At 56.7% G+C, this 23,996-nt stretch overlaps 1 protein-coding gene across 1 annotated transcript; it reads left to right on the top strand.

Annotated features, from left to right (window-relative positions):
- Positions 1 to 742: 742 nt before the first annotated feature.
- LOXL1 (lysyl oxidase like 1) lies at positions 743 to 23,996 on the top strand. The gene is made up of 7 exons (XM_030875026.3): positions 743 to 2,234; positions 15,505 to 15,613; positions 18,377 to 18,514; positions 19,005 to 19,161; positions 19,752 to 19,847; positions 21,457 to 21,572; positions 23,664 to 23,996. Exons 1-7 carry the CDS (start codon positions 1,091 to 1,093, stop codon positions 23,668 to 23,670), a joined length of 1,767 nt encoding a protein of 588 aa, XP_030730886.1. The 5' UTR covers positions 743 to 1,090; the 3' UTR covers positions 23,671 to 23,996.

The raw sequence follows: 23,996 nt of genomic DNA, 5'->3' as shown, positions 1-23,996 counted from the left end.
TGCCTCCCAATGATGCCTATCCCATATCAAAGGCAGCCCCTGAGTTTCACTTTATCCATGTGCACACTCAGGTTATTTCTAGGTTATACAGGACAGAAACCACACAGGATGGGCAGGAAGTTGATCTCTCCCATGATTTCACAAGTTCTGTTCAGCACAGGGGCATACTTCCGTTCTACAGACTGGGAGAGTTAAGGCCCAGGGATGTGCCAAGAGGGAAAAAGCTGAAGGTCCATATGCTTTGTGCTCAGGCCCAGTGAACTAAGGTACACCCGAGGTCCAGAATTAGAGAACGGCTCAGCTGGGAGTCAGCATCTTGCCCAAGAAGGCCCACCAACAAGGAGGGTGTCTGACCACTGGCTTTGGAGAATGGGAGCCCAGGAATCCTGGGGAGAGGCTGGAGTGGACACGAGTCAGGGGCTTATTCAAGCCCGAACAAGAAGCCAGTAAGGTGAGACCAAGGATGCTGGGTCCAAAGCAGAGAGAAATGGTCAGAATGGTGCTGACACCTCAGCCCCGTTATACCTGCCAGGGCCCCACTCACCGGGCCTGAGTCCCCAGAGGCCCCGTCCTACTCCCTTCTTCATTCCCTTCCTCAGAGGCAGGTCTGGGGCTTGGCTGGGAGCTCCAGAGACTGAGGGAGCACAGCAGCTGTGGGACAGGCCACATAGCTAAAACCCGGCGGGCCATAGGGCCCCGCGGAGGAGGCCCCAGCAGGCGGACCAGGCTGCCCGAAACCTCCCTACGCTCCCAGCCTGTTGCTTATTCATTCAGAGTGGGAAAGCGCCAGCCCAGCGGCCAGCCAGTGCCGGGCTGGCCATGTAAGGCCCCCAGGCGGTCCTGCCTGCCCGGTGCCCTGCAGAGAGCCTCGTGCAGCCCTGGGCACCGCCCCTGCCCTGCCCTGACCCCTTGGCCTCGAAATGCTGTCATCGGAGGAGCCGTCCCGCTCGGGACAAGGCCAGGATGGACAAAGCTAGAGCTGGGGCAGGCAAGGAGCCGTCCTGTCCTCGAGGCCGTGGGAAGAGAAGCACGCACAGGGGGCCACTCCTGAGAGCCTCTCAGTCCACCAGGCCTCTGCAGAAGGGCCACCATGGCTCTGGCCCCAGCCGGTTGGCAGCTGGGGGCCCTGGTGTGGGGCGCCTGCGTCTGCGTCCTGGTGCACGGGCAGCAGGCGCAGCCAGGGCAGGGCTCGGACCAGGGACGCTGGCGGCAGCTGATCCAGTGGGAGAACAACGGACAGGTGTACAGCCTGCTCAACTCGGGCTCAGAGTACTTGCCTGCGGGGACTCAGCGCTCCGAGAGTAACTCCCGGGTGCTGCTGGCGGGCGCCCCCCAGGCCCCGCATCGGCGCAGCCACGGGGGCCTCCGGCGTCGGCAGGCCCCGTCGCTGCCCCTGCCCGGGCGCATCGGCTCGGACACCGTGCGCGGCCAAGCGCGGCACCCATTCGGCTTCGGCCAGGTGCCCGACAACTGGCGCGAGGTGGCCGTCGGGGACAGCACGGCCATGGCCCGGGCCCGCACCTCCGTCTCCCAGCAACGGCACGGGGGCTCCGCCTCCTCGGCCTCGGCCTCGGCCTCGGCCTTCGCCACCACCTACCGCCAGCCGTCCTCCTTTCCGCAGCAGTTCCCCTATCCGCAGGCGCCCTTCGTCAGCCAGTACGAGACATACGACCCCGCGTCGCGAACCTACGACCAGGGCTACGTGTACTACCGCGGCGTGGGCGGCGGTCTGGGCGCAGGGACGGCGGCCGTGGCCGCGGCGGGGGTCATCTACCCCTTCCAGCCCCGGGCGCGCTACGAGGAGTACGGCGGCGGCGAGGAGCAGCCCGAGTACCCGCCGCAGGGCTTCTATCCGGCCCCGGAGAGGCCGTACGCGCCGCAGCCGCAGCCAGCCGACGGCCTGGACCGCCGCTACTCGCACAGCCTGTACAACGAGGGCACCGCGGGCCTCGAGCAGGCCTACCCCGACCCGGCCCCCGACGCTGCGCAGTCCAACGGTGGCGCCTACGGCGGCGACCCCCGCCTCGGCTGGTACCCGCCCTACGGCAACATGCCACCCGAGGCCTATAGCCCGCCGCGGGCCGTGGAGCCGCAGCCCCCCTTCCGCGTGGTGGAGCCTCCCTACCTGCCGGTGCGCAGCTCCGACGCGCCCCCGCCGGGTTCGGAGCGCAATGGCGCGCAGCAGGGCCGCCTGAGTGTGGGCAGCGTGTACCGGCCCAGCCAAAACGGTAGAGGTGAGTACGTCCCGACGCCCAGGCCCTCCTCCATCCTTTACCGAAGGCCTCCCCCAGCTGCTAAGTAAGGACCCCCACCCTCCTCCCCATAGGCAGCCCCAGTGTTTCCCACCTCCCGGCCTTCGCCCTGTCCACTCATCATCATCGGTGCCAGGATTTGGCCAGGCAGGCCGGGGCTCTGACTTGGGGGGATAAGGGGGTGGAGGGACTGGACAGGTTTTGTAAAGAGACGCCTTCCAGACGTGGCTTGGGTCATCTGAGGACAAAGTAAAGGAGCCCCCCTCCCCGCCTCTCCCTCATTCCCATCAGGGCATGTCCTCCACGCTTGGAGGTGCCCCTCTGCCAACCTCACAGGGTGAAGCAGGGAGCATCAGGGTCAGAAAGGCCTTAGGGGACGCCTCTGGAGGTGTGGCAAGTTCCCGGTCACTGGGCATCTGTGAGCTTGGCCTGAATGAACAGGAGGTTAGAAGAGAGAATCTGGGCTGACAGGAGTGCAGACTAGATAACCCAGAGTTCCTTCAGGGGCACACTGCAAGGCCCAGACTAGAGAGGCGAGTGGGGCACCAGCCTGGGCACCGAAAAACTTACTAATCGAGATAAGTAATATTTTAATGCATTTTTAGATCAAGAATAATGCAAAAAAAATGAAAAAAATTTTAAATAGAATCAGTTATGGTGGCATGCCAAACTGTATTCAAGCCTGAGGCAAACTGAAAAATCAGCAATACTGATCATCTTTATTTGAAATTTTGATGTTTTTGTTCATCACAGATTTTTTTGTGTGTTAATTTTGATTTTTAAAAATATTGCCTGAAATGTTACTTCTCTTAGCTACTGAGTTTTTAGGCGCCCTCTTAAATTTTGCTCCCCAGGCCAGGGCCTCAGTCACTTCACTCAGTTCACCCTAGTCCTGGCCCTGGGGGAGAGTCCCAGGAGGCAGCTGTGGACAGGGGTGCAGGGGGTGTTGAAGATATGACCTAGTTTTGGGAAAGCCCAAGCCATCTACACACGAGGACTCAGTGGAAGGGGCAGCCTTCCTTCTTCAGATGAGCAACTCCACATATGCTGATAGCAGGCGGAGTACCTTGGCAAGGGCCCGCTAGTGGTCTGGCCAGGGCTGAACGGCCATTGGTCCTGCTGTCCTAGAATTCCCCTTCCTGCTTCTGTCTCTGCAAGTCCAAAGTCAGCTTTGGTCAAGGTTTTCCATTCAGTCCCCAATGCATATGCGTTCCACCCCAGCCTTGCCTCTTTCAGGCTGCGATCAATACCATGATTCTTTACTCCTGACTCTCTGCTCCACAACAATGTTTCTGTGCCAGGCGCACCAGGTGAGGGCGGAGCACTGCAGGGCTCAGGGGCACAGGTAGTGTACCCCCAGCCTTTGCTCCCCTGCCTCTGTCCGCACGGGGACGCTTCCTTGTCTCCAGCCATAATGACCTTGGGTGAGAGAGGCTGCCACTGGGGTGCAGGGGTGGGGACTCCCGTCTCTCTAGGGGCTGCTGGAGCCCAAGGCTAGGGGAGAGGAGTGTCCACACTGGCAGTACTCACTCTCTCATATTCAAGGCGTAGCACTCAAGTTGGGTGCTGAATCCCACTTTGAGAACCTGCAGGAGCTAGGACAGGAGCTAGATGGAAGGCCCTTCTGTGATGTGATGAAGGATGCATCCTCCTGCCACCGTGGCCTCACCCGGATCTGATCCGCGCCAGGGCTTGTGGCATCCCTGCAGCAGGGTGTGTTACAGCTCTGCATCAACTGCTCCCAGAGCTCCGTGGAGGAGAGCGTGTTTTACCTATAAGCTAAACTTCTGTGGTAGCTTTTCTTAGAATGCGAGACCACAGAGTGGGGCTCAGCCAGAAGCACTCCACCTCTGGGCAGAGGAGAAAACCGACGCCTCAAATAGCAGTGCTGGCAGAGCCAGGCCTGGGACTTGACATCTACGCCCCAAGCCAGTGGGTTTTCTAAGGTCCTTCTTTAGCCTCTCAGTTCTTAAGGTTCAGAGGGGGATTGGCCAGAGCAAGGCTATGTTTGGAGCGGGGGGTGCTTGGCGCTTAGCAGGGCCTCTGGCCATTGCCCCTGAGCCCCAGTGTTCAATTGGGATTAAAGACATTTCTCCCCGGAACGCAGTATACTAGATGCCAGGCTGAATCCAGGCCCTGCCCTGAGGAAGGAATAGAAAAGGGGACACCTCAGTGCTGTGATTGGGCAGGCACTGGGGGGATGGGTTAGGGGACCCAGGGGAGGGGCCTCCCCAGTCGGGGGCACTAGGAACTCAGGGAGGACTTCCGAGAGGAGGAGGTGCCCAAGCATTGCCGCAAGCTGTCAGCACCCTCCAAGTGCCCCTTACCTCGTCATGGGGGGGAAGGTGTGTGTGGGGCGGTGCAGGCTAAATCGGGGCTCACAGAGAGGCCAGAGAGGGAGCAGTACCTTCTCCCCCATCACTTGTTCCCCTTCCCACCCTGCTAGGCTGGGACCATGGAAAATCCCGGTTTGGGGAAGGCCAAGCCTTGTGCTTGAGATCAGACCCCCAGGCCTGGTGTGGGAGTCCAGAGTAGATTCTCCGAGACTGACCTCATTCCTCCTGGCCGCACACCCAGGGGTCTGAGGCTGGGCGCTGGCAGCCCGCGTGCATGTGGGCGTGGACGCGGACATGTCCTCACAACACCAAACACATGTGCGCACCACCCACGTCCTCCACGTTTGGGCAGTTTCCAAGCGCCTGTCCAGAGCCTGGTTTCCTCCTTGGGTGCCTGCACCCCCTTCCCTCCCACCCCGGGGAGGGGGGCTGTCCAAGGCCTCCTGCAGTACCGTTGTCTCTGAAATGTGTAACGGGAGGGAAGGCGAGGAAACAGAGGCCCAGGTCACATACCTGGTCTGCCTGTCACAGCAGATCCGTGCAGAGGCCTGGAGGGTGGCTGCCTGCTTCCCAGGCCCCTGTGCTGTGCCCCTCCCTCTCCCAAGCCGGGCCCTCTTCTCCTAGCCTCCTTGTCCCTGTTCCTGCCTCCTCACAGCCTCAGCTTCTCTGAGCTGGTGGTACCGGTGCAGACTAAGATGACTTCTGGCCCTAGAAGACCACGGCTTTTCTCTCAGGGCCCCCCCCTTACACCCTCAGCCTGATTCACTGCCTCTGGCCACCCTATGAAAGCATCGTGGAGCAGCCACCCTGGCTGTCCTCCCAGGGCATCTCTGATGGCTGTGCCCACCTTGCCTGGCGTGGGTCCTCCTTCCCTGTCCTCACACAACCAATCGGAGCTGTGACTGCCTCCTCCCTGGTCCCTTCCAGTCCATCCTACGCATGGGGCAGATACACCCTTTCATTGCTGACCATATTACTCTCCTGCTCAAGAAGGCTCTGTGGCTCCCAAGGCCTTCAGGACAAAATCTCAGCGCCTTAGCCTTTGCATCAGAACCTGAGGCACCTCCTTCCTCTCCTCTCCTCCTTCTCCCTCTCTCAGGCCTCCACAGCCCCCACGAGGATCGTGCTGCTCCTAGGCCCAGGTGTTTCATGTCCCTGCACTCACACAGGGGTGTTTCTAGGGTACGTCCCTCTCCATCCAGCCTCCTGCACCCAAGAGGCCAGATGGGGCCCCTTAGTCCCTGAGAGCAGCCCTGGCTCCCTGCTGCACCCCCTACTTCCTACCCCCCTGACTCAGGTCGCCCACCCACCTGCACAAGGCTTGGAGTCGATGCAGGAGGCCTGGCCACCCAGAGCATCCCGAGTTAGAGCCCCCAGGTGAGGATGATGATGACAAGGTCAGCCATTGCAGAGGAGCCCTTGCTGAGCTTTGTGGCTGGAATGTGCAACTTCATTCACCCGCACAGCCTCCTAGAGAGGGGGGGATTACGGTCCTCTGGTACAGATGAGAAAACGGAGACCTGGGGAGGTCTCACCGCTGGATGCAGCCGAGCCAGAATTCAAACTGAGCCTGTCATCTCTGCATTGCACTCAGTTGACCCGGGAGGACCCTCACACCACCTGCAAGCCAGCTGGGGCAGGACCTGAACCTGGACCTCAGTTCCCCCAGCCACCTCCAGAGGGATAATTCTGTATACATCATCTCGTAATTCCCACAGCAACCCCACCAGCCAGATGCTGTTATCCATCCCGTTTCATAGGTAAGGTGACAGGCTCACTTGCTGACTGTCACACGACCTCTTAGTAGTGAAACCAGAATTTGAGTCTGCATGGCTCTCCATCCTGAGTTTTTAACCCCCATGCATTATTTTTTTTTCTACATTTTCATGTATTAAGGCTTACCTTGCACATCCATTTGGTCATTCAGCAGATGCTTGACTCCTACCATGTTCTGGGCACTGGTTGCGACAGAGTGAGACGAAACAGAGAGAGTGCACAGCTTCGAGCACCTCCCCAGTGAGGCGTTGGCGTGAAGCCTTGTCATTCCCACTCTATAGACTCCAGAACATTCGTTTAACAAGCACATCTACAGCACCTGACACTGTTCTTGGAGCTTTACAATTAGTCGCTTAATTCTCATAACAACCCTCGGTATTGTTATTACCCCCATTTTGCAGATGAGGAAACTGAGGCCCTCGGAGGTTAAGCCCAAGGTTGCATAACTGGTGACTGGTGGAGGCAGAATCACAGCTCAGCATCCCTCCTTCCTTCCCAGAAGTTGTCTCAAGTTGCTCCTTCAGAAAGAAATGGAGTCTTCAGGCCGAGGAACTTGGGGTAAAGGGTCAGACAACTATGGAGATAGAGGGACCTGGGTCCTCTTGTTACTCCCCTGTTTGGCAATGGAAGGTCACTAGTGTCAGAACAAACAAGTCGTGTCCGAAGCAACCTCATCGCAGGCAGATTTCCCGTCTCCTCTCGTATCATTTAGTTGCAAGGCCATATCCTCTCTCCCCTGTTCTCAGACTGGACCATCCCTGCAAGAAGAGACAGCTCCCATTTTAAATAATCATAATAGCCACTGCTATTATTGAACCCTTAATATGCACCAGACACTATACCAAGCATTTTGTTTTTATTTCCTCGTTTAGTACCCCCAGCAAGCTTGTGAGGTAGATGATATTATACCCCCATTTTACAGAGGAGGCAACTGAGGCTAGAGAAGTTCAGTGACTCATCCAAGGTCTCAGAATTCAGCAGCAGCCAAGCTCGGACCTAGGCTGACTCTCTCCCCCACTGAACCATCCCAGCCTTCCCTCTGCTTCTGCCCCGCAGGGAAGGGTATGTCTCTGCGTTCATTGCTTCTCTCAGGTCTAAACCCCCTAGGACACAAAAAGTTGGATTTTTTTTTGCCTTGAGTTCACAGGCCCCACAGAGCCTTTTGGGCTGGTGGCTGAGCAGGGTGGGGAGTCCTTCGGGACTTACAGGCACCAGGCTACTGCCGCACTTGGCCCGGGAATTCTGGCCTTTCATCCCGGCCTTTCGTCTCCTCTCCTCCCTCTCTCCCCTCCCCAGGGACCCCCATCTCAATCTCCTGTCACCTCCAAAGGGGCACTTCTCCCTAGTAGTCCCAGCCCAAGTCCACCCCACTCCTGTCCAAGCCAAGAGCACATGGAAAACTCCCCAGGGCAGTGGCTGGAGCGGCAGGACAGGAAGGGGGGGGCGAGGAGCGGGTGGTCCGCCCAGGCAGCCCACACCTGCTTCCAATTCTGTGCCCGGCATTCCTGCGGAGTAGCAGTCCGCTTGGGAGGAGGCTGGAAGGAGAGGCTGGGTCTCGTGCCTCCCCTGCCCTGACCTAACAGCCTCCTCACCACAGGCGGTTGGACCCAGAGGGCCTTTTTGTCTGGATTCAGGATTACAGGGCTGGGGCTGCACCTGGGTCCCTCTCCCCCTTACTCATGGACACCCAGAAACTGGGCATTTAGGTATCACCTGAAAATGGGAAGAGGGTGTCAGAACACCAGAGCGGGAAGGTCCACAAATGCGGAAGTCGAGGCCTGAGGGGGCTTTGCCACCAAAGTCTCAGGAGACAACCCACCCTTCCTCCCCCTTGTGGGCCAGCTGGAACCATGGGTTTTCCAACCCCAAAGCTAATCCTTTTTCAAAAGAAAGGGCTTTTGGAGTCTGTCCCAGCCTCTGCCTGATAATGAAGGCTGTGCTCACACAGGCAGTGCCAACAGACCCTTTGCGGGGTGCCAGTATTTGTGCTTGTGCTCGCTGAGGGCTTACAGGTGCCAGGCCCTGAGCTGGGTACAGGGAATTCAGGGGCGCCCTGGACCCATCCCTGTTCTCACTGAGGTCTCAGCCCAGCAGCAAGAGACCAGGCAGGCAGGATGCCGCGGCCCAGACCCACTTCCATCTCACCCAACTCGCCAGCTCTCAGAACACGCTGTGCAGCTGGGCGGCAGGCAAAGGACAATCCCACCCTCCCCTTCCCCCAGGGGCTCTCGCCTGGCTGAGGAGAGCAGATATCATCTCATGAGGAAATTCAGCCATTCAACAAATATTCATGGAGTTCCTTACTTTGTGCTGATGCTGGTCTAGAGCTGGGTATTCATTAGTTTTAGAAAAGAGACAAAATTCTTGTCCTTGTGGATCTTGTATTTTCATGGGTAAACATAATAAGTAAATAATAGAAGGGGTAAGTACTGTGGAAAAAATAGAGATAAGTCAGGGAGATCTGGAGTGTTGGGAGAGGTTGCAAAGGTAGTCAGGGTGGGCCTCATGAAGGTGGCATTTGAGCAAAGACTTGAAGGAGGCACAGAGCGATTCATGCAGCTATCTGCAGGTGGAGCATTCCAGACAGAAGAAACAGCCAGTGCAAAGGCCCCAAGGCAGGAATTCCCTGGGGCTTTCAGGTGTGTTCCAGTGTGGTTAGAGCAGCGTGGCATGGGTGTGGGTGCATTATGGGAGACAGGTCAGAGAGGCAACTGGGTCCAGACCATGGAGAGCCTGTAGGCCACTGTGAGGACTTTGGCTTTTGCTCTCCATGCATTGGGGAGCTCCTGCAGTGACATTTAAACAGGGTCTCTGACTGCTATGCTGGGAATGGACAGTGCGGGGGCCGGCAGGGGGAGTCCGAGAGGAGGCCTGTACAGAGATCCAGGCGGAGATATCGGTGGCCGGGCCAGGGGTAACAACAGAGGTGGTGGGCAGTCAGTTTCGGGCTATATTTTGGAGGTAGAGCTGATGGGATTTCCTGATGGATTGGATGTGGGGTGGAAGAGAAAGAGAGGGGTCAGGCATAACAGGAAGGGTTATGTCCTGTGCAGCTGAAAGGATGAAGTTGCCATAAGCTGAGATGGGAAGGCCATGGGTCGAGTGGGTTTTGTAAGAAAGATAAAAAGTTCAGGTCACTGTGAAGGGTCTGAGGGGCAGGGAGGGAACCCAGGAGACCATACGATCCTCAGGGGCTTCTGGAGGTGGAGAGAGGGGCACTAAGCAGGGCCTGCAAGGGTGGGCCGGCAGGAAGGTAGGGGCTGTCTTCACATTGGGAAGAGTGTGAGTGAGTGAGGTGTGCAAGGAGGTGGCAGAAGGCTTGAACAGAGAGGAAGGTAGCTTGCCTCCGCAAAGGTGAGCGGCAACCTCCTCCCAGCCCAGCCCCGGCTACTTCCTGGGCAGTTTGCTCAATTGAACAAACACACATCCCCTCCTCTGACTCTGGTCCTGCCACTCAGAGGAGCAAGGCCATCGCTGCCCGTGAACTGCCTCTCCCAGCCTGGTGGGGGCAGCAGGCCCTTGCTGGAAGAGGTAGGCTTTGGGGCCTAAAGACTGTACTCGATAAGGGGTGTGTGTGTGTGTGTGTGTGTGTGTGTGTGTCTAGGTCCTTTGCCTGGGCTGTATTGCCCTTCACGGTGGACCGCAGCAGATCCTGCAGCCACCTTGCCTGCCTGCTCGTCACTCAGGTGTGGCACTGCCAGGCTGATGCTGGCAATTTAATGTCCTGATTATTAGCTAATAATTTCTCGGGACCCAGCGCGCTGGCTCCCGCCCTGGAGGCCCTCGCAGCTCATCTTTATTCAGGCCGTGTTCTGCGAGCCTTCCGCTTTCCCCACCTAGGGGCTCCTCTGGAGTCTGGCCGCTGGAGCCGAAATATCCCTCTCTGGGCATATTTCACAACCCACTGACCGGTTCCTGCTGGACATTGTTTATCCTCCAGCCCCGGGCTCAAGAGATTAGGGCTCTTTTGCATTCTGTTTTCCTTCATCTGCTTCTTGTGAGCAGGAGGCCTGGGGAGGAAAGATTTCAAAGGAGACGAGGTTTAAGGAACCCACAGGAAAAGGGAAGCCAAAGGGAAAACAGGTGAGGTGTGGGCAAAGCAGCAGGAAGGTAACCTCAGACCCTCCACTCCGGGCAGCTGCCAGGAACGGCTGAGCAGAAAGGAACAGATTCCTCCTAAAGCAGGAAGGATTTAGGTCAGACGGTGGGAGAATTTCCTGGCAGCGAAAGTATCGTCTGCAGAGGTTGTGAGAGGTCTTGGGCTCTTGCCCAAGGCTGGGGAATGGACTGAATAGCTCCTGAAAGTATTTTAATCTCCAAGTGTTTATGGAGCCATCAAAACTGCGCTCAAGGGGCAGTTAGGCTGCTCTCCCCATCGTCCACATGGGAGACTGAGCCTAAGAAAGGGAAGGGACCTGGACAGTAGGGCGTTGGGCGAGATGGCACAATGGCCTGCTGGAGTCTTTCCCCACAAGAAGGCCCCGGCTGGGTCCTGCCAGGGGAGGGGAGGACAGTCCTCGGCTTCCCACGGGCTGGCACGTGGGCCAGCTGGCAGCTCCAGGCCCAGCCTGGGTGAGGTGGGAGGACATCGGCCTTGGGAGGGGGCCCTGGATCCTCCACAGAGGAAGCTCCAGGGGCAGAGCGGGAATGCAGAGTGCTGGTCCTTGTCCTGCAGCTCAGTGTCTTCACTGCCCTGGAGCGTCTGATGGGGCCCCCCCAAGGCTGAAGGGCTTCCTCCAGACCAGAGGCTGCCTGCAGAATGGCCTTGGGACCCGATTCACTCACATCCAGCCCCTCCCCAGCCAAAGAGCCTGGCTTTGGTCATCCCAGGGGTCTTTGCTACCCTCTGACTCAGTGTGCCCCCAATCCTGGTCCAGGCTCTGTGCAGCCTAAACCCCTGTGGTCAGCACATTGCTTCTGGGGAAGAGTTCTCACAGCGGGCCGGCCCCAGGCTCTAGGGCATGAGTGAGGTGGAGAACACTCAGTCTGCATCGATGGAAGCAGTGAGGCCTAGAGGGGGGCCAGGCCAACCCAGGTCCACGCAGAAGGTCCGTGACAGCAGGGTAAGAAGTATGGCTCCTGCCTACCTCCTGGGCATGGAAGGCAGGATGCTGATGGTGACCAGGCCTCCCTGGGTAGCCTGAGCAAGACCGTCCACCCAGCCTTTGAGTGGTCGGCCCCATCCGCAGGGGTCCATCCCCGGGAGACTGGCTAGATGGGCCATGGAGGTTGCATACTGTGGAATCCCACTAGCAATGACAAGCAATGAACTTGACATATCTTAAAAGTTTACATTGGAAATCAAGAAACAGAATGAGACTATAAGACAATGTCATTTATATACTTCAAGGATACATACCCACTTCCAACACACTGCAGATTCTACACAGAGACACAGATGTTCAAAGATATGTCTGAGGGTCAGGGTAAGGATAAAGGTTCAAAAAAAATAATGACAAGAGGGGCCTTGCATAGACCAGTTTAGTTGGTTAGTTTGCTCTGAAATGAGAATTATGATAAATTCAGTTCTCTGCATTTATGAAAACAGGAGTCTCTGGGAAAACTGCCCACTGGAACCTACTTTATAATGTCTCCAGTGCCAGGTCCAAGGGCTGCATGACTCCGTATATTCTGGATAAGAGATCGCAGGCCCCCAACACACAAAATGATATCCCATGACTGATGGTTCTCCCTGCCTTTGAGTAAGCTTTATCCTCTCTCCAGGATCTTCCTTTAAAATGCACACTTCTTGGGATGGTGGGGAGGGGAGGGGAGCACGGGTCTGGTTGTAACCAGACTTCACCCAACATTGGCCACCCTGCCTGGAGGGCCTGGTTGTACCCCACAAGCCAGAGACAGCAAACTGGTACCCTACATCCACAAGCCCCCACTCAAGCCTTCCCTTATCCTCCTTCCAACATCACACAACCCACCCACACACCCAAGCCCCTATGGAGGGGCTGAAAGCCCAAGCCTGCAGGCCTGGCTGCTAATGGAATGCCTCCTGGGAGAGCAGTGGAGAAGGAGGCATTGTTCCTTCCTGGGAAAACATACCAGCTGAGGGAGGGGGTCTGCTGTTCCCAGGGACCTCTGCAGGGGTCCTGAAGTGGGTGGGGGGGACCCAGCCTGAACTCCCAAGGCTGCTCTCTTTTCCAGCAGCTTATCCCAGGGCAGTGAGGGTGTGACAGGGAGGGGTGGAGGGCGGGCCAGGGGGAGCTGGTTAGGGGAGTCACAGGACCTCTGTGATGGTCAGAGGTGCAGAACAAAGAACATAAAATAATGATCAGGGTGATTCCATTCAAGTTCTGGAAAAGGCATAGCATCTAAAGTGATTAAAAAAAAGATCAGTGGTTACCTGGGAAGGAGGGAGGGGGGATTTACTGGGAAGGGGCTGGAGGGAACTTTCAGGGAGGATGGAAACAATCCATAGCTTGATTGTGGTGGTAGCTACACCGTGTATACATTTGTTGAAACTTATCAAACTGTATGCCTAAAATCTGTGCATTTGACTGTATGTAAATTATAACTAAAAGAAATTATTTTTATAAAAAGAAGAATAACAAGTAGAGTCCTGGAAGGAGGTTGGGACCTAAGAGCTCCTCCTGGGGCTTCCCTGACTTGCTGTGTGACTGTGGGCAAATTCATTGCCCTCTCTGAGCCTCCGTTCCCTCCAGCACCTCTGTGTGCCCTGGTGTCCTGAGGGAGACAGGGTGAGGAGCATGCTCGTGGATGACTGGAACAGTAAAGTATGAAGCACTAATCATTAAAGAAGTCTGCCTGACAGAGACTGACTGCCTAACGGTCAGTCAGCCCTGAAGCACGGTGGGTTGCCCCACTGAGGGGTGAGTGGGGCCCAGGCCCTGCCCTCAGAGAGTGCATAGTCTGGAGGAGAGTAGACACAGGTAAATACGATAGAATCTAATTATAGATCAATACAGATCTAGTAGTGAGAAGTGTGTGCAGCTTGGAATGTCACTGCCAATCAGGGAAGACTTTCTGGAGCAGGAGGCACCTGAGATTCCTCCACAGTAGAAAGAAGATGGTCATCTTTGGCTCAGTATAGGACTAGGATCAGGACTCAGTATGTGATCATAGCCGGGCTGCAGTCAGAGGCCAGGAGTGGTACCAGCCCTTGCTGGCCCTGAATACCCCTGGCCTCTTAGCTGGCTCTTCCAGCTTCCCTGGACTGCATAGCCAACTCATGAAATGGCCTAGAGAGGAAGGGTCGGGCCAGAAAAGCTTTGTAGAGCCATCTGTGCAGTGTTTATTGAAACCGGGCCTGGGGTGGGGGGTGGTAGGCCATCTGGTGCCAAATGCTGGGTGTCATGAAGCTTCAGGCCCAGCTGACCCACCACCACATGTTGCTGAGGGAAAGGCTCTCTGGTAATGGGAAAGGGGACCATTCCTGTCTTCTTCACCTCCCCCCTCCCCACAGCATAAGCTTCTAGGGACCAGAGGGTGAGAAACAGCTCGATACGGAGGTGGCCCTTGCCTTCAAGGCCGGAGGATCCCTTGGGAAATGACTACAGGCATTCCTGGGGGCTTGAGTAATGGGGCCTAGGCTGGCCAGGACAGCCCCCATCAGCCAGGAGCCACCTCATCCTCACCCACCCTTGTGTTCCAAGCTTCCTCTTCATTCCGAGTAGGTGAGATCACACCGGCTGCTCCTGCATGAGGCCGGAGCCCCAGGGCGAGCAGGGGTAGGGTCTGAGAACCCCAGGCATGTGTTTGTGAGGGGTGGCGTGTAGCAGACACCTCTGGGAAAGGCTTAGAAGCCAGAGTTCCCCTCCTCTGCCTCATCTTCTGGACCTATAAGCTGACAAGAGGGTTTTGGCAGCAAGAAGGGGCTAGAAGCCTGTCTGCATGACTCAAGCCCCTTCACTGTGCCTGCCCCCCAAGAACAGAGGGCTTGAAAGAAGCTAAGAGGAACCTACAGCTTCATTTTATCATTTATCTGCCAGAATCCCTGCAGCCTGAGAGGGGAGGGTACATGGAGGTCCAGGCCCATTCCCGTTTAAGCTGGTGGCTGAGCTGAGATGGAGCCCAGGGCTCTGGAGTCCCCCTGCCCACCTCCTACCCCACCACGTGCCCCACCCCTTCCACACACCCAACATCAAGATCTTTCCTTCTTTATTCCATGTGGATAGGGTCTGGACACCTGAGTTCGGTTTCTGCTTATTCCTAATCATTCTCACTGGGACTAAGTTATGTACGGGGACGGGGTCGGGGTGGGAGGCAGAATGGACAGAACCCTGGCTCTAGCATAACCTGGGGAACAAGTGATCCAGGGGCTGGAGCAGACTCCAGACTTCCCCTGGGCACTGGGCCCTAGGCCCTGCAGGGCAGGGAGCCAGGCCCTCCTCAGATTGGAGGCCTGAGGCTGCAGACAGGGGAAGGTGTGGTCAGGTCTGGGGGCCAATGACAGGATGAAAGGAATCCTGAGAAGGGCGGGCTGGGCTCCCAGGCTGAGAATCCTGCCCGGTCAGCAGCCTGCTCTGGGGACATGTTTTCCTGTGAGCCCCTCCCTTCCTCATCACCCCCACTTCTGCCAACCAGCGTTCACCTGGCTCTGCCCAGGAGCCTTCTGGGACCCACTCGGGGTCAGAAGCCCAGGGTTCTCTCTTGGCGGCTCACAAAGCATGCCAGCTGCAGGGGTGGGAGGAGCAGAGGGTGTGTGGGGTCTGGTGACCAGACGCCTGGGAAATAAGGACACCAAGGGGAGTGTCTCTGTCAGGAAATTACTTGGGTCCCTCAGTCCTCCCTCCAGGCCCTTGTTCATGCTACTCCTCCTGCCGAGAGTACCCTTTTGTCTTCTCCTGCTCTCCAAATTCCACCCAGTCTCCCAGGTCTGGCTCATGTCCCAGGAGACTCAGCGGTCCCAACAGCACGGAATTCCAGAGGTGAGCCCCTGCCCCCTGACCTCCCTGACCCCACACCTGAGCCTAGGGAGAACGGTTCAAATCACACACCTTGCTCACGCTGGGAGGTTTCCAGGAGGAAGTGACAGCCTGTGTAGAGGAAGGAGAACAGCACAGGGCGTTCGGGGTTGGAGAGGTCTCTGGGCTTTACACCTGACCAGCCTGACCCTCCTCAATGCCAACCATTCCTCCCTCCTCCCTCTCTCCCTCTCCCCACTCCAGGTCTCCCTGACTTGGTCCCGGACCCCAACTACGTGCAAGCGTCCACTTATGTCCAGAGAGCCCATCTGTACTCCCTGCGCTGTGCTGCAGAGGAGAAGTGTCTGGCCAGGTAAGGAGATGAGGATGAAGCGTGGACAGTCCCCGGAACCTGTGTTCGTGGCGGCCAGGCTGCCTGAAGGCTGCACGACCCTGGCCTCTTCATCGGTGGGCCTTGCCTGCCCCAAGGCAGTCAGGTGTGGAGGAGAATGAGAGTGATCCAGCATTTCTGTATATATCACTATATGAGGAACCTAATGGTATTTAATCTTCACACCTGCCCCAAAGGTCTGTGTTGCCCTGTCAGTAACTGAGGAGCAGTGAGAGGAGCTAAAACCTTCAGATCTGAGGTGTCTCATGAGAAGGTTCCTCGTGGGGAGCCCAGGGAAGTCTTATAGACGCCTTCAGGATAGAGGGCAGGATTATGGAGTCATCTCCACAGAGGACAGGTGTGGGTTGTCCAGCAGGGGCTGTGGGCATGGGTAACAATGAGGCCTCAGTTATGTGTTGCACTAGAGAGAAGGGAAGGACGCCAGTTTACTTGAACCCGGGAGGTGAGCACAGCCAGCTCTCCATTATTCCTGGGTTCTTCTGCCTCTTGCAGAGCTTGCTTCGGAATTTATTGTCAGTGAATGTTCTGTTCAAATATGTATGCTTTGGGGACATCTCCCTGTGCTAAAAGAACTAGTTAAAGATTATATTGACGTACTTCTTTTATTGACAGCTGTCTATGTTGAAAGCTCCTATTTTTCTTATTTGCTTTTTTTAAACAGTTGAACTCTACACTTTTGAGTATCTGGGAAGCCCGTTAGAACCTCAACATTTTCTCACTAATGAGACCTCGTTCACTGCCACTCAGAATAGCTGACCACAAATTGTTATCCATCTGTAACAAAACAAGGAGCTTGCACTGGAATGTAACTCAACTTACTGCTTCCTTCATCGAGAAAGTCTTGCTTCAAAAAAAGGAAGTATCGGCTGAACTAGACAGTGTGATTCGTGATGTAGTTGGTTTACATGCTGGTGCAAATTCCTTATCTCACAACAGACTGGCAACAGACAGTGTACGAACTGGCACCAGTCCAGGGACCACATGTGAGTTCCACTGAGTCGGCCTGCCCACTCAGGTCTCGTCTCTGGGAAGAGAGCATAACGTGCTTACTGCTCCTGCTACAGCTCCTCCAGTGGGGAGGAACTCAGCCTCCATGGCCGTCTGTTGAGGCTGAGTTTTGAGGAGTTTGAGTCAAAACCAAACTGTTATTCCGTCTTCATGGAATAGCCCGTGTGCCCACACCTGAGCTCCCAGATGGGCTGGGGCGGAGGCAGTGGGGCTCCATCCCAGGGCTATCCTGGTCTAGCTGGAGAAAGTGGCCTCTTACCCAGAACCAAGTGACAGGGAGTGGAAGGAGAGCTAGAAGGAGCAGTTGGCAGGCTGGAACTGTGGGCGGCCAGAGGAGGGAGAGGTTGGCAAGGGCTGAGGCATCAGCGGAGGTTGGGTGTGGGATACAGACCTAGAAAATGCAGCAGAACTGAAGCCCTGGAGCAGCAGGGCCCTCGGAGATTATCGAAAGTGTGGGCTGCGGACCGGTGCCAGTTCACAGACAGCAGGCAGAACTCAGATGAGGAAAGGAACTTGCTCCAAGTCTCACCACGAGTTTGTGGCCAAGCTGGGCCTAGAACCCAGACCCTAATGGTTTCCCACGGTGTGCTGAGCCCAGCAGAGGGGTAGGACTTAACTGAACAGAGGGAAGGAGGATGTCTAGTTCCAACACAGACAAAGACAGATTCCAAGCCTCCCTCAGACAAGGCCAAGGGCCTTACGTCCTGGCAGACAGGAGCCTACACTGCCTGTTGTCCAGACATCCTCTCAGAGAGAGCTAATCCCCATGACTGGCCACCTCCTGCCTCAAGCCTTAGGGCCCAGACCTTAATGATTGCCAGGGAAGTGCCCCAGAGTCTGGCCGAGACAGCTGTCCACAGTCAGCTGAAGAGGAAGGAGCCTTCAGCTGGCCCTCGTTCCGACCTATGGGATGTGTGATGTGTGTCCCCTCTCTGCTGCCCCTCAGTTTCCTCTCTTTTCCCTTCTCACCTCACAGGGCCCATCTCAGCTGGCAATTGGGGGTCAGCAAGTGAATTGTGAACAGGCAATCTACACCAGACCAGTGCTTCCTGAGCAAAAAAGGGCAGGTCGCTGGCCCTGAAGCCACACAATCAGGGAGAGGTGGTCTGCTTACACTGACCCAGCTCAGGTTGTGTATGGTATCAGGGTGTGTTGTAGGCAGCACTGTTAGATCTCACAGGCAGTCACGATTCCTCTAAGTGGGGCAATCAAGGCAGACTTCCTGGAGGAGGGGACCTGAGTTGGGTCAAGGAGGCTGGGCGAGTTCTGGGTCAAGTGAACGGCACAGGTAAAAGTACAGATCAGTGAAAGAGTTAGGTCTGTTTGGGAGACAGTGTTTGAAGCTGGAACCCAGGTGTAGGGGGAGGGAGAAGGTCAGAATCTCCTGGATAGGGCTATTTTATAAAAGCCCTCCGAAGATTTTGATTTGCCCCCACCCTCAGGGGCTGTCCCCAGCTGAGAGTCACCTGCAGGCATCAGGGACCCTCAGAGGGTCATTATCAAGCCAAATGCTTCTTTAGAAAGACTCCTTTGGCAGCTGCCAGCCACGTGGCAGAGGCCAGAAAGGAGGGGATGGCCCGCAGAGAGGAACAGAGGCCTGAGCCTTGGCCGCAGGGCAGGGGTCAGATGTGAGAATCTTCAGGAACAAGCCGACCTATGCTGGGTGTTTGCGTCTGGTACCCAAGCCCACTCTGGTCTCCCCGCCTGTCCCCACAGCACAGCCTACGCCCCTGAGGCCACCGACTATGACGTGCGGGTGCTGCTGCGTTTCCCCCAGCGCGTGAAGAACCAGGGCACCGCAGACTTCCTTCCGAACCGGCCGCGGCACACCTGGGAGTGGCACAGCTGCCACCAGTGAGTGGGCTACCTGGCCTGCCCCCCCTTCTGGGCCAGGGCCCTGGGCCTGAGTGCCCCTCCTCAGGAGCACTCCGGAGGGGCAGTGCTGGTGGGAGGGCCCCGTACGTTGTTTTCTGCCAAGGATCCATCACTGGGGAAGGATTTCTCAGAGGAGCCTTAGCAAAAGCCGCAATGGAAGATGGGACACAGAAGGATCGGTCTTGATAGGGGACAGAAGTATCTAGAATACAGGGCATCACCCAAGGGAGGCCGGTACAGGTGGGAGCCCAAGAGGAAGTGAGGGGTCCTGAGGAGGTGCCCTCCTAGGGTGACTGGCTCAGTGAGGACACCAGAGATGCTGCCTGTGGGACACAGTGACCAAGGAGCCCCAGGAGCCCTCAGGAGGTGGTGTCACAGCAGGGTCACCTGGGCCCGTCTCAGGAGGGGAACAGGCTGGGAAGCCAGGGGTGACTAGGCCCTCTTCTCCCTCTTCTTCTCCTGCCCCCAGGCACTACCACAGCATGGACGAGTTCAGCCACTATGACCTGCTGGACGCAGTCACGGGCAAGAAGGTAGCCGAGGGCCACAAGGCCAGCTTCTGCCTGGAGGACAGCACCTGCGACTTCGGCAACCTCAAGCGCTACGCGTGCACCTCTCACACACAGGTTGGGCTGGAGAGGCAGGGCAGGGGCTCTGAAGGACGGGGGGAAGCCCGCCAGGGATGGGGAGGCTAGGCCAAGCTAAAGATGGGCTAGTGCCAAAGCTCCTGGCCGTTCAGCTCAGAGAGTGCAGGTCTTCTTGCCAGTCCTGAAGCCACCAGAGAACCCCTCGGGGCTACCCTCCACCTCCATTCCCAGGGGTGTCTGCTCATGGAAGGAGCGGAACATTCCAGCGAATTCTGGATGGCATGATACTCCATTTGCCTAGCTGTCCACCCGAATCCATCTTTCTGTCCAAACATCCAGAGAGTGTCCATCTATCCTGCCTGCCTGTCTCTCTATCCATTCCTCCATCCATCTCTCCCAGGCATCCCCCCACCTTCATTTCATCCTTCCATCTGACTATTATATCTATCATCTCTCTGGTCCATCCACCCAGTGGGCTTAGGACGGGGCAGACCCACTCTGAGCAGCTACCCCAGGCCAGGGTCAGGACGAATCACAGAGGAAGGAGGGCCCCAGGCTGCTGAAGTGGGCATGGGGTGGCTCTGAGGAGTGCACAGCACCCCAACCTCTCTTCCTGTCCCTTTTCCTAGGGCCTGAGCCCAGGCTGCTATGACACGTACAATGCGGACATTGACTGCCAGTGGATTGACATAACCGATGTGCAGCCCGGGAACTACATCCTCAAGGTGGGGCCCCTGGTTGGAGGCACTCCTCCAACCTGATGCTCACCCTCGGTGTCCCCGCCTCTGACATAAGCTTCACCGGCTGGGCGTATCAGCTGATGAGGTCCCTGAGGTCTGCACTTCCCACCTGAAGGTTTTAGCCTCAGGCAGACACAGCCTCTTCCCGTAAAAACACCGAGGAACCTTGGCCCAAGTGTGGTGATCCTAGAGGAGGCGGTGACTCTGTCTTCCCTAAGTGGCAGAGGACTTGGAGAGCCATGGGGTCCATTCCCCTGTCTGTGAGCAGGGCAGGCTCTGTGCCATCTGGGAGAGGACACTGCCCTCCCTGAGAGAGACCCTCAGCTCCTCATAGGACCCCTGCAAAGCCAAGGGCACTTGTGACCAATAGTTCCATGTGGCCCGAACCCCTCCTCCATGTACACTCGCTCCAGTGCCCCGTCCCTTGCGGAGACAAGTAGAAGAGCACGTTAAGGACACACAGCCCAACTTGGAACATCCATGCAGGCTGAGCGGGGGCCGGGTCATCGTGACCTCACCTGGGGAAGACAAATCTTCGCCTCCTCTTTACAGGTGCAAAGCGAGGGTAGGGCTCACTCTAGGAGGCCCCCTGGGCCCACCGCTCTATGCTGGAGTAAAGGAAGAGCAGGGAAGGTGGGCCTGGGAGGCGGCTTTAACCTGCATGAGGACGGGCCGCTGGGTGGCCGCATTCAGAACACGGCAACCTGGAAGCAGTTGGTCGCGCCCCATCCTGGGCACCTCTCCATGGGCTCGGTGAGGCCTCTGCTCAGCCTCGCCCAAGGGCCAAGGTTGTCAAGCGTGTTCTTTTCCTTTCCTCATTCATCCACTCTCAACAAACTCGTACAAAGGCCTTTCTGAGTTCTAGGTTCCGAGGATTCAAGGCACATAAGTAATGCACAGTTCCTGCCCCTAAGGAATGTAACTTAAATATAACATCGTTTCCTCTCTTCTTAAAATGTTCTGCAAATAAGGCTGGGTGTAGCCCACCCCAGCGAAGCCCTCCCCTATCAATCCAGCATTTAAAGGATTTCCTTGTGTCCGGACAGCTCCTCTTCAGATAGGTTATGCTTGGGTCATCATCTCAATGAGTGTCAGGTACCTTGGGCTCCAGGGCAGGAGATGCTACCTGGCATCAGACAGGCCTTCCACAGGTCACCTAGACAGGCATGCGAGGTGAAAGGGTGCGAGCCTCGGAGTCAGGGAGACCAGGCGTGGGATCCCTGCTCGGCCCCTCACTCATTGCTGGGTTCCCTGGGGCAGTGGCTCTGAATGCCCCGTGCGAGGCCCCCCGGCCTGGGCTCTGACTCTGGGGAAACCTGTCTTCCAAGAAGGATGACCCAGCGATGCTTCCTTGGACTGTAAGCTGCCTCTCTCTTCATTCCTCTCTCTGTCTCCCCGCATCTTCCCCCGTCTCTCCATCCGTGTGTCTCTGTCTCTGTGTCTCTTGGTCTCTCATGGTCTTTCTCCATCTCCCTGTCTCCCTCTCTCTGGCTCCTCTGTGTCTGCCTGTCTGCCTCTCCACCTTCCCTGGTGACCAAGTGAAGCACAGCCTCATGACCAGATCCCTTCTCCTTCTGTTCCTTTCCTTCTTCAGGTGCACGTGAACCCGAAGTACATTGTTTTGGAGTCTGACTTCACCAACAATGTGGTGAGATGCAACATCCACTATACAGGTCGCTATGTTTCTACAACAAACTGCAAAATTGTCCAGTAAGTGCCCTTCCTCCAACTCTCCGTACCCCAGCCCCTCTCCTACCCGAGGAGCAGGCAGGGCCACATGAAACACGTAGGATACCTGCCCTGTGGGTCACCTTGATGGCCGCACACAGCTGCGGCTGGACCGGCCACCCCAAGCGGAGTGCTCAGGCTGCGGGCATTGACCCGGGGCATGATCTCTCCTGAGGTGGAGACCAGCAGCAGGCAGTGTCGTTGGGTGGAGGTGCACGGGCTCTGCATTCCTGCTTCTGTGACTCCCTCACTCTGTGACATCGGGCAGTTCACCTCACCTCTCTGGACTACTCTTCTCTTCGGCACTTCCCACGCAGACTTGTGAAGAGAATTTAAAGGCCTGCCATCTGTGTGTGTTCCAGGACCCTTCACACGGGTGCTCGGTGAATGGCAGCCGTGTGATCATTAGCGTCCGTATCAGGTGGATTGAATTAAGCGGTCTCAGGTTAGAACTGATTCTGGTTGGAATCACTTCTAACAGTCATCAGTCCCTGGGCCCAGATGTGGAGGGAGTCGATAAACTCCCAGGCCTTTGGCACGTGGCGCCTCAGCTGTTGCTGCCCTGCGCTGGCTGTCCTCAGCCTCTCTCCTGATTCCTCACATGGAGTACTTTGCAGAGGGACCCCCTGCTTACGAACTCATTAAAAACCCCATCCCACTCCATGTGCATTTTAAATGCTTGAACAGGTCAAAGCAACTCTTTTCCATTTAAAAAGTAAAGAGAAAAAGAGGAGTCTCCTAGAGCTTTAGTCCATCAGCTGAGGAACAAATGGCAGGGATCCCAAGGCCCAGAGAAGCATCTTTCCCCAAACGTGTCTGCTTATTAATGGTTGATAGGTATGAGAGGTTTAGGCTATCACCAGGGTCAGGGCTCAGTGTGTGGCCGGGATTAGGGCTCAGTGTGTGACCGGGATTAAGGCTCAGCATGCGACCAGGGTCAGGGCTCAGCACGTGAGCAGGCTCAGAGCTTGGTGTGTGAGGACTCAGTGTGTGTTTGGAGATAGCCCTCGCACCCTTGGCTGCTACCGCTAAGCTAATGTTCACAGCCCTCCACCACACCGTGAGAACAGTAGCCTCTGGTTCAATTCAGAGACTAGGTTCCTCATTCGCAGAATTCGATCAGAATTATCCAGGTCACAGAGCGTGTTGGGAACGACTGACTCCCGCCCCATCCCTGGCAACTTAGCCCTTCGGCAGGCCTGGGTTTGCAGCACCTTCTCACTCAGGACTTGTCTTGTTCAGCCATTAAAAATCCAGGAGTCACCTAAACAGTAGAGGTTTTCTGGGAAGCAGTTCTAGGGAAGGAGAAGGATGGCAGGAGGAAGGGAGGCAGGGGCATACAAGGGCTGAGGGGTGCGAGGGAGGTGGGGAGCCTACATGCCCTCTTGTACCCCCTGCTGCTGGGAAAGGTACATCCAAATAGCCTCCCGCTTCCCCAGGTGGCACCACGAGCTGGGCCCCTCAGCAGGGCAGACAGAGAAGTTGCCCTGCGCCCCCCTCCAGCTACCCTGGGGCCTGTGAGTGCAGGGCATGCCGAGGCCCTTCCTCCCGAGCCCTTTACATAAGTGCTTGGAGAGGCTCAGGTCTCATTAGTGCGTCTCCTCGACCCTGACCACAGGCGGGCAGCTGGGCCAGCGCGCAGGAAGCCGGACGGAGCGTTTCCAGAAAGGCCACGGGACTGACGCCTGTGGGTTTCAATCATGTTTCTGAAGAGGAAAAAGGAGGCCTTTTTTTTTTTTTTCCAAAAGTACTGAGTTAGAGAAAACAAGAAAGTATTTCCAGACAGTAGCAGCTCTGCTAATGGCCTAGAAAAGAATCTGGAACTCAGGGCATGGGGAGGGGTGGTGCCGAGACCGTGCCCTGCATGGGAGTCCATGAAACCCCTCTTTATGGAGCCCCCTTTCCTGAGCCCAGATTACTGACGGAAATGGAGGCCCACGCCTGCCCTCCCACTTGGGATCCAGGCTGTGGAAGGGAAGCGCTCAGCTGGGGAGGCAGTGGGCGCCTTGCTGACAGTTGAACGAGGGGCCCACGCCTCAGCCTGCCTTTGACCTCCTCTCTTTCTTTCCTTAGATCCTGATCTAGGAGAGGGTGTGCAGATGGCCAACCTCCCCACCTCCCAAAGCAGGCCCTGCTCCCCAGGCAGCCTCCCGCCAGGACAAGCCCGGCTCAAGGGGCCCAGCCACCACCCACAGGCAGGGGCAGCTGGACGCTGGGAGCATCCTTCCCTGCCCGCCTCAGGGAGCGAACGTGGACCAAAACCACAGGGATTCCGGATGCCAGGCCCAACTGGGTACTTAACTTTCCCCTACAACGTGATTTTGTTGGTTGTTGGTTTTTATTTTTTATATTTTGGCCATACCACAGAGCAAGATTGCCCAGGCCTGGGCTGAATAAAACAAGGTT

The sequence above is a fragment of the Globicephala melas genome, chromosome 2 (genome assembly GCF_963455315.2).
Source record: "Globicephala melas chromosome 2, mGloMel1.2, whole genome shotgun sequence".
NCBI lineage: Eukaryota > Metazoa > Chordata > Mammalia > Artiodactyla > Delphinidae > Globicephala > Globicephala melas.
Note: the sequence above shows the minus strand (reverse complement) of the source record. Positions and strands in the feature narration are given on the sequence as shown.

Excerpts from the sequence above, each read along its gene's own strand:
- LOXL1 (XM_030875026.3), top strand. The coding sequence starts at position 1,091 with ATGGCTCTGGCCCCAGCCGGTTGGCAGCTGGGGGCCCTGGTGTGGGGC. Across the intron at positions 18,515-19,004 it reads GAGTGGCACAGCTGCCACCA|GCACTACCACAGCATGGACG; the intron begins GTGAGTGGGCTA and ends TCCTGCCCCCAG. Across the intron at positions 19,848-21,456 it reads CCGGGAACTACATCCTCAAG|GTGCACGTGAACCCGAAGTA; the intron begins GTGGGGCCCCTG and ends TTCCTTCTTCAG.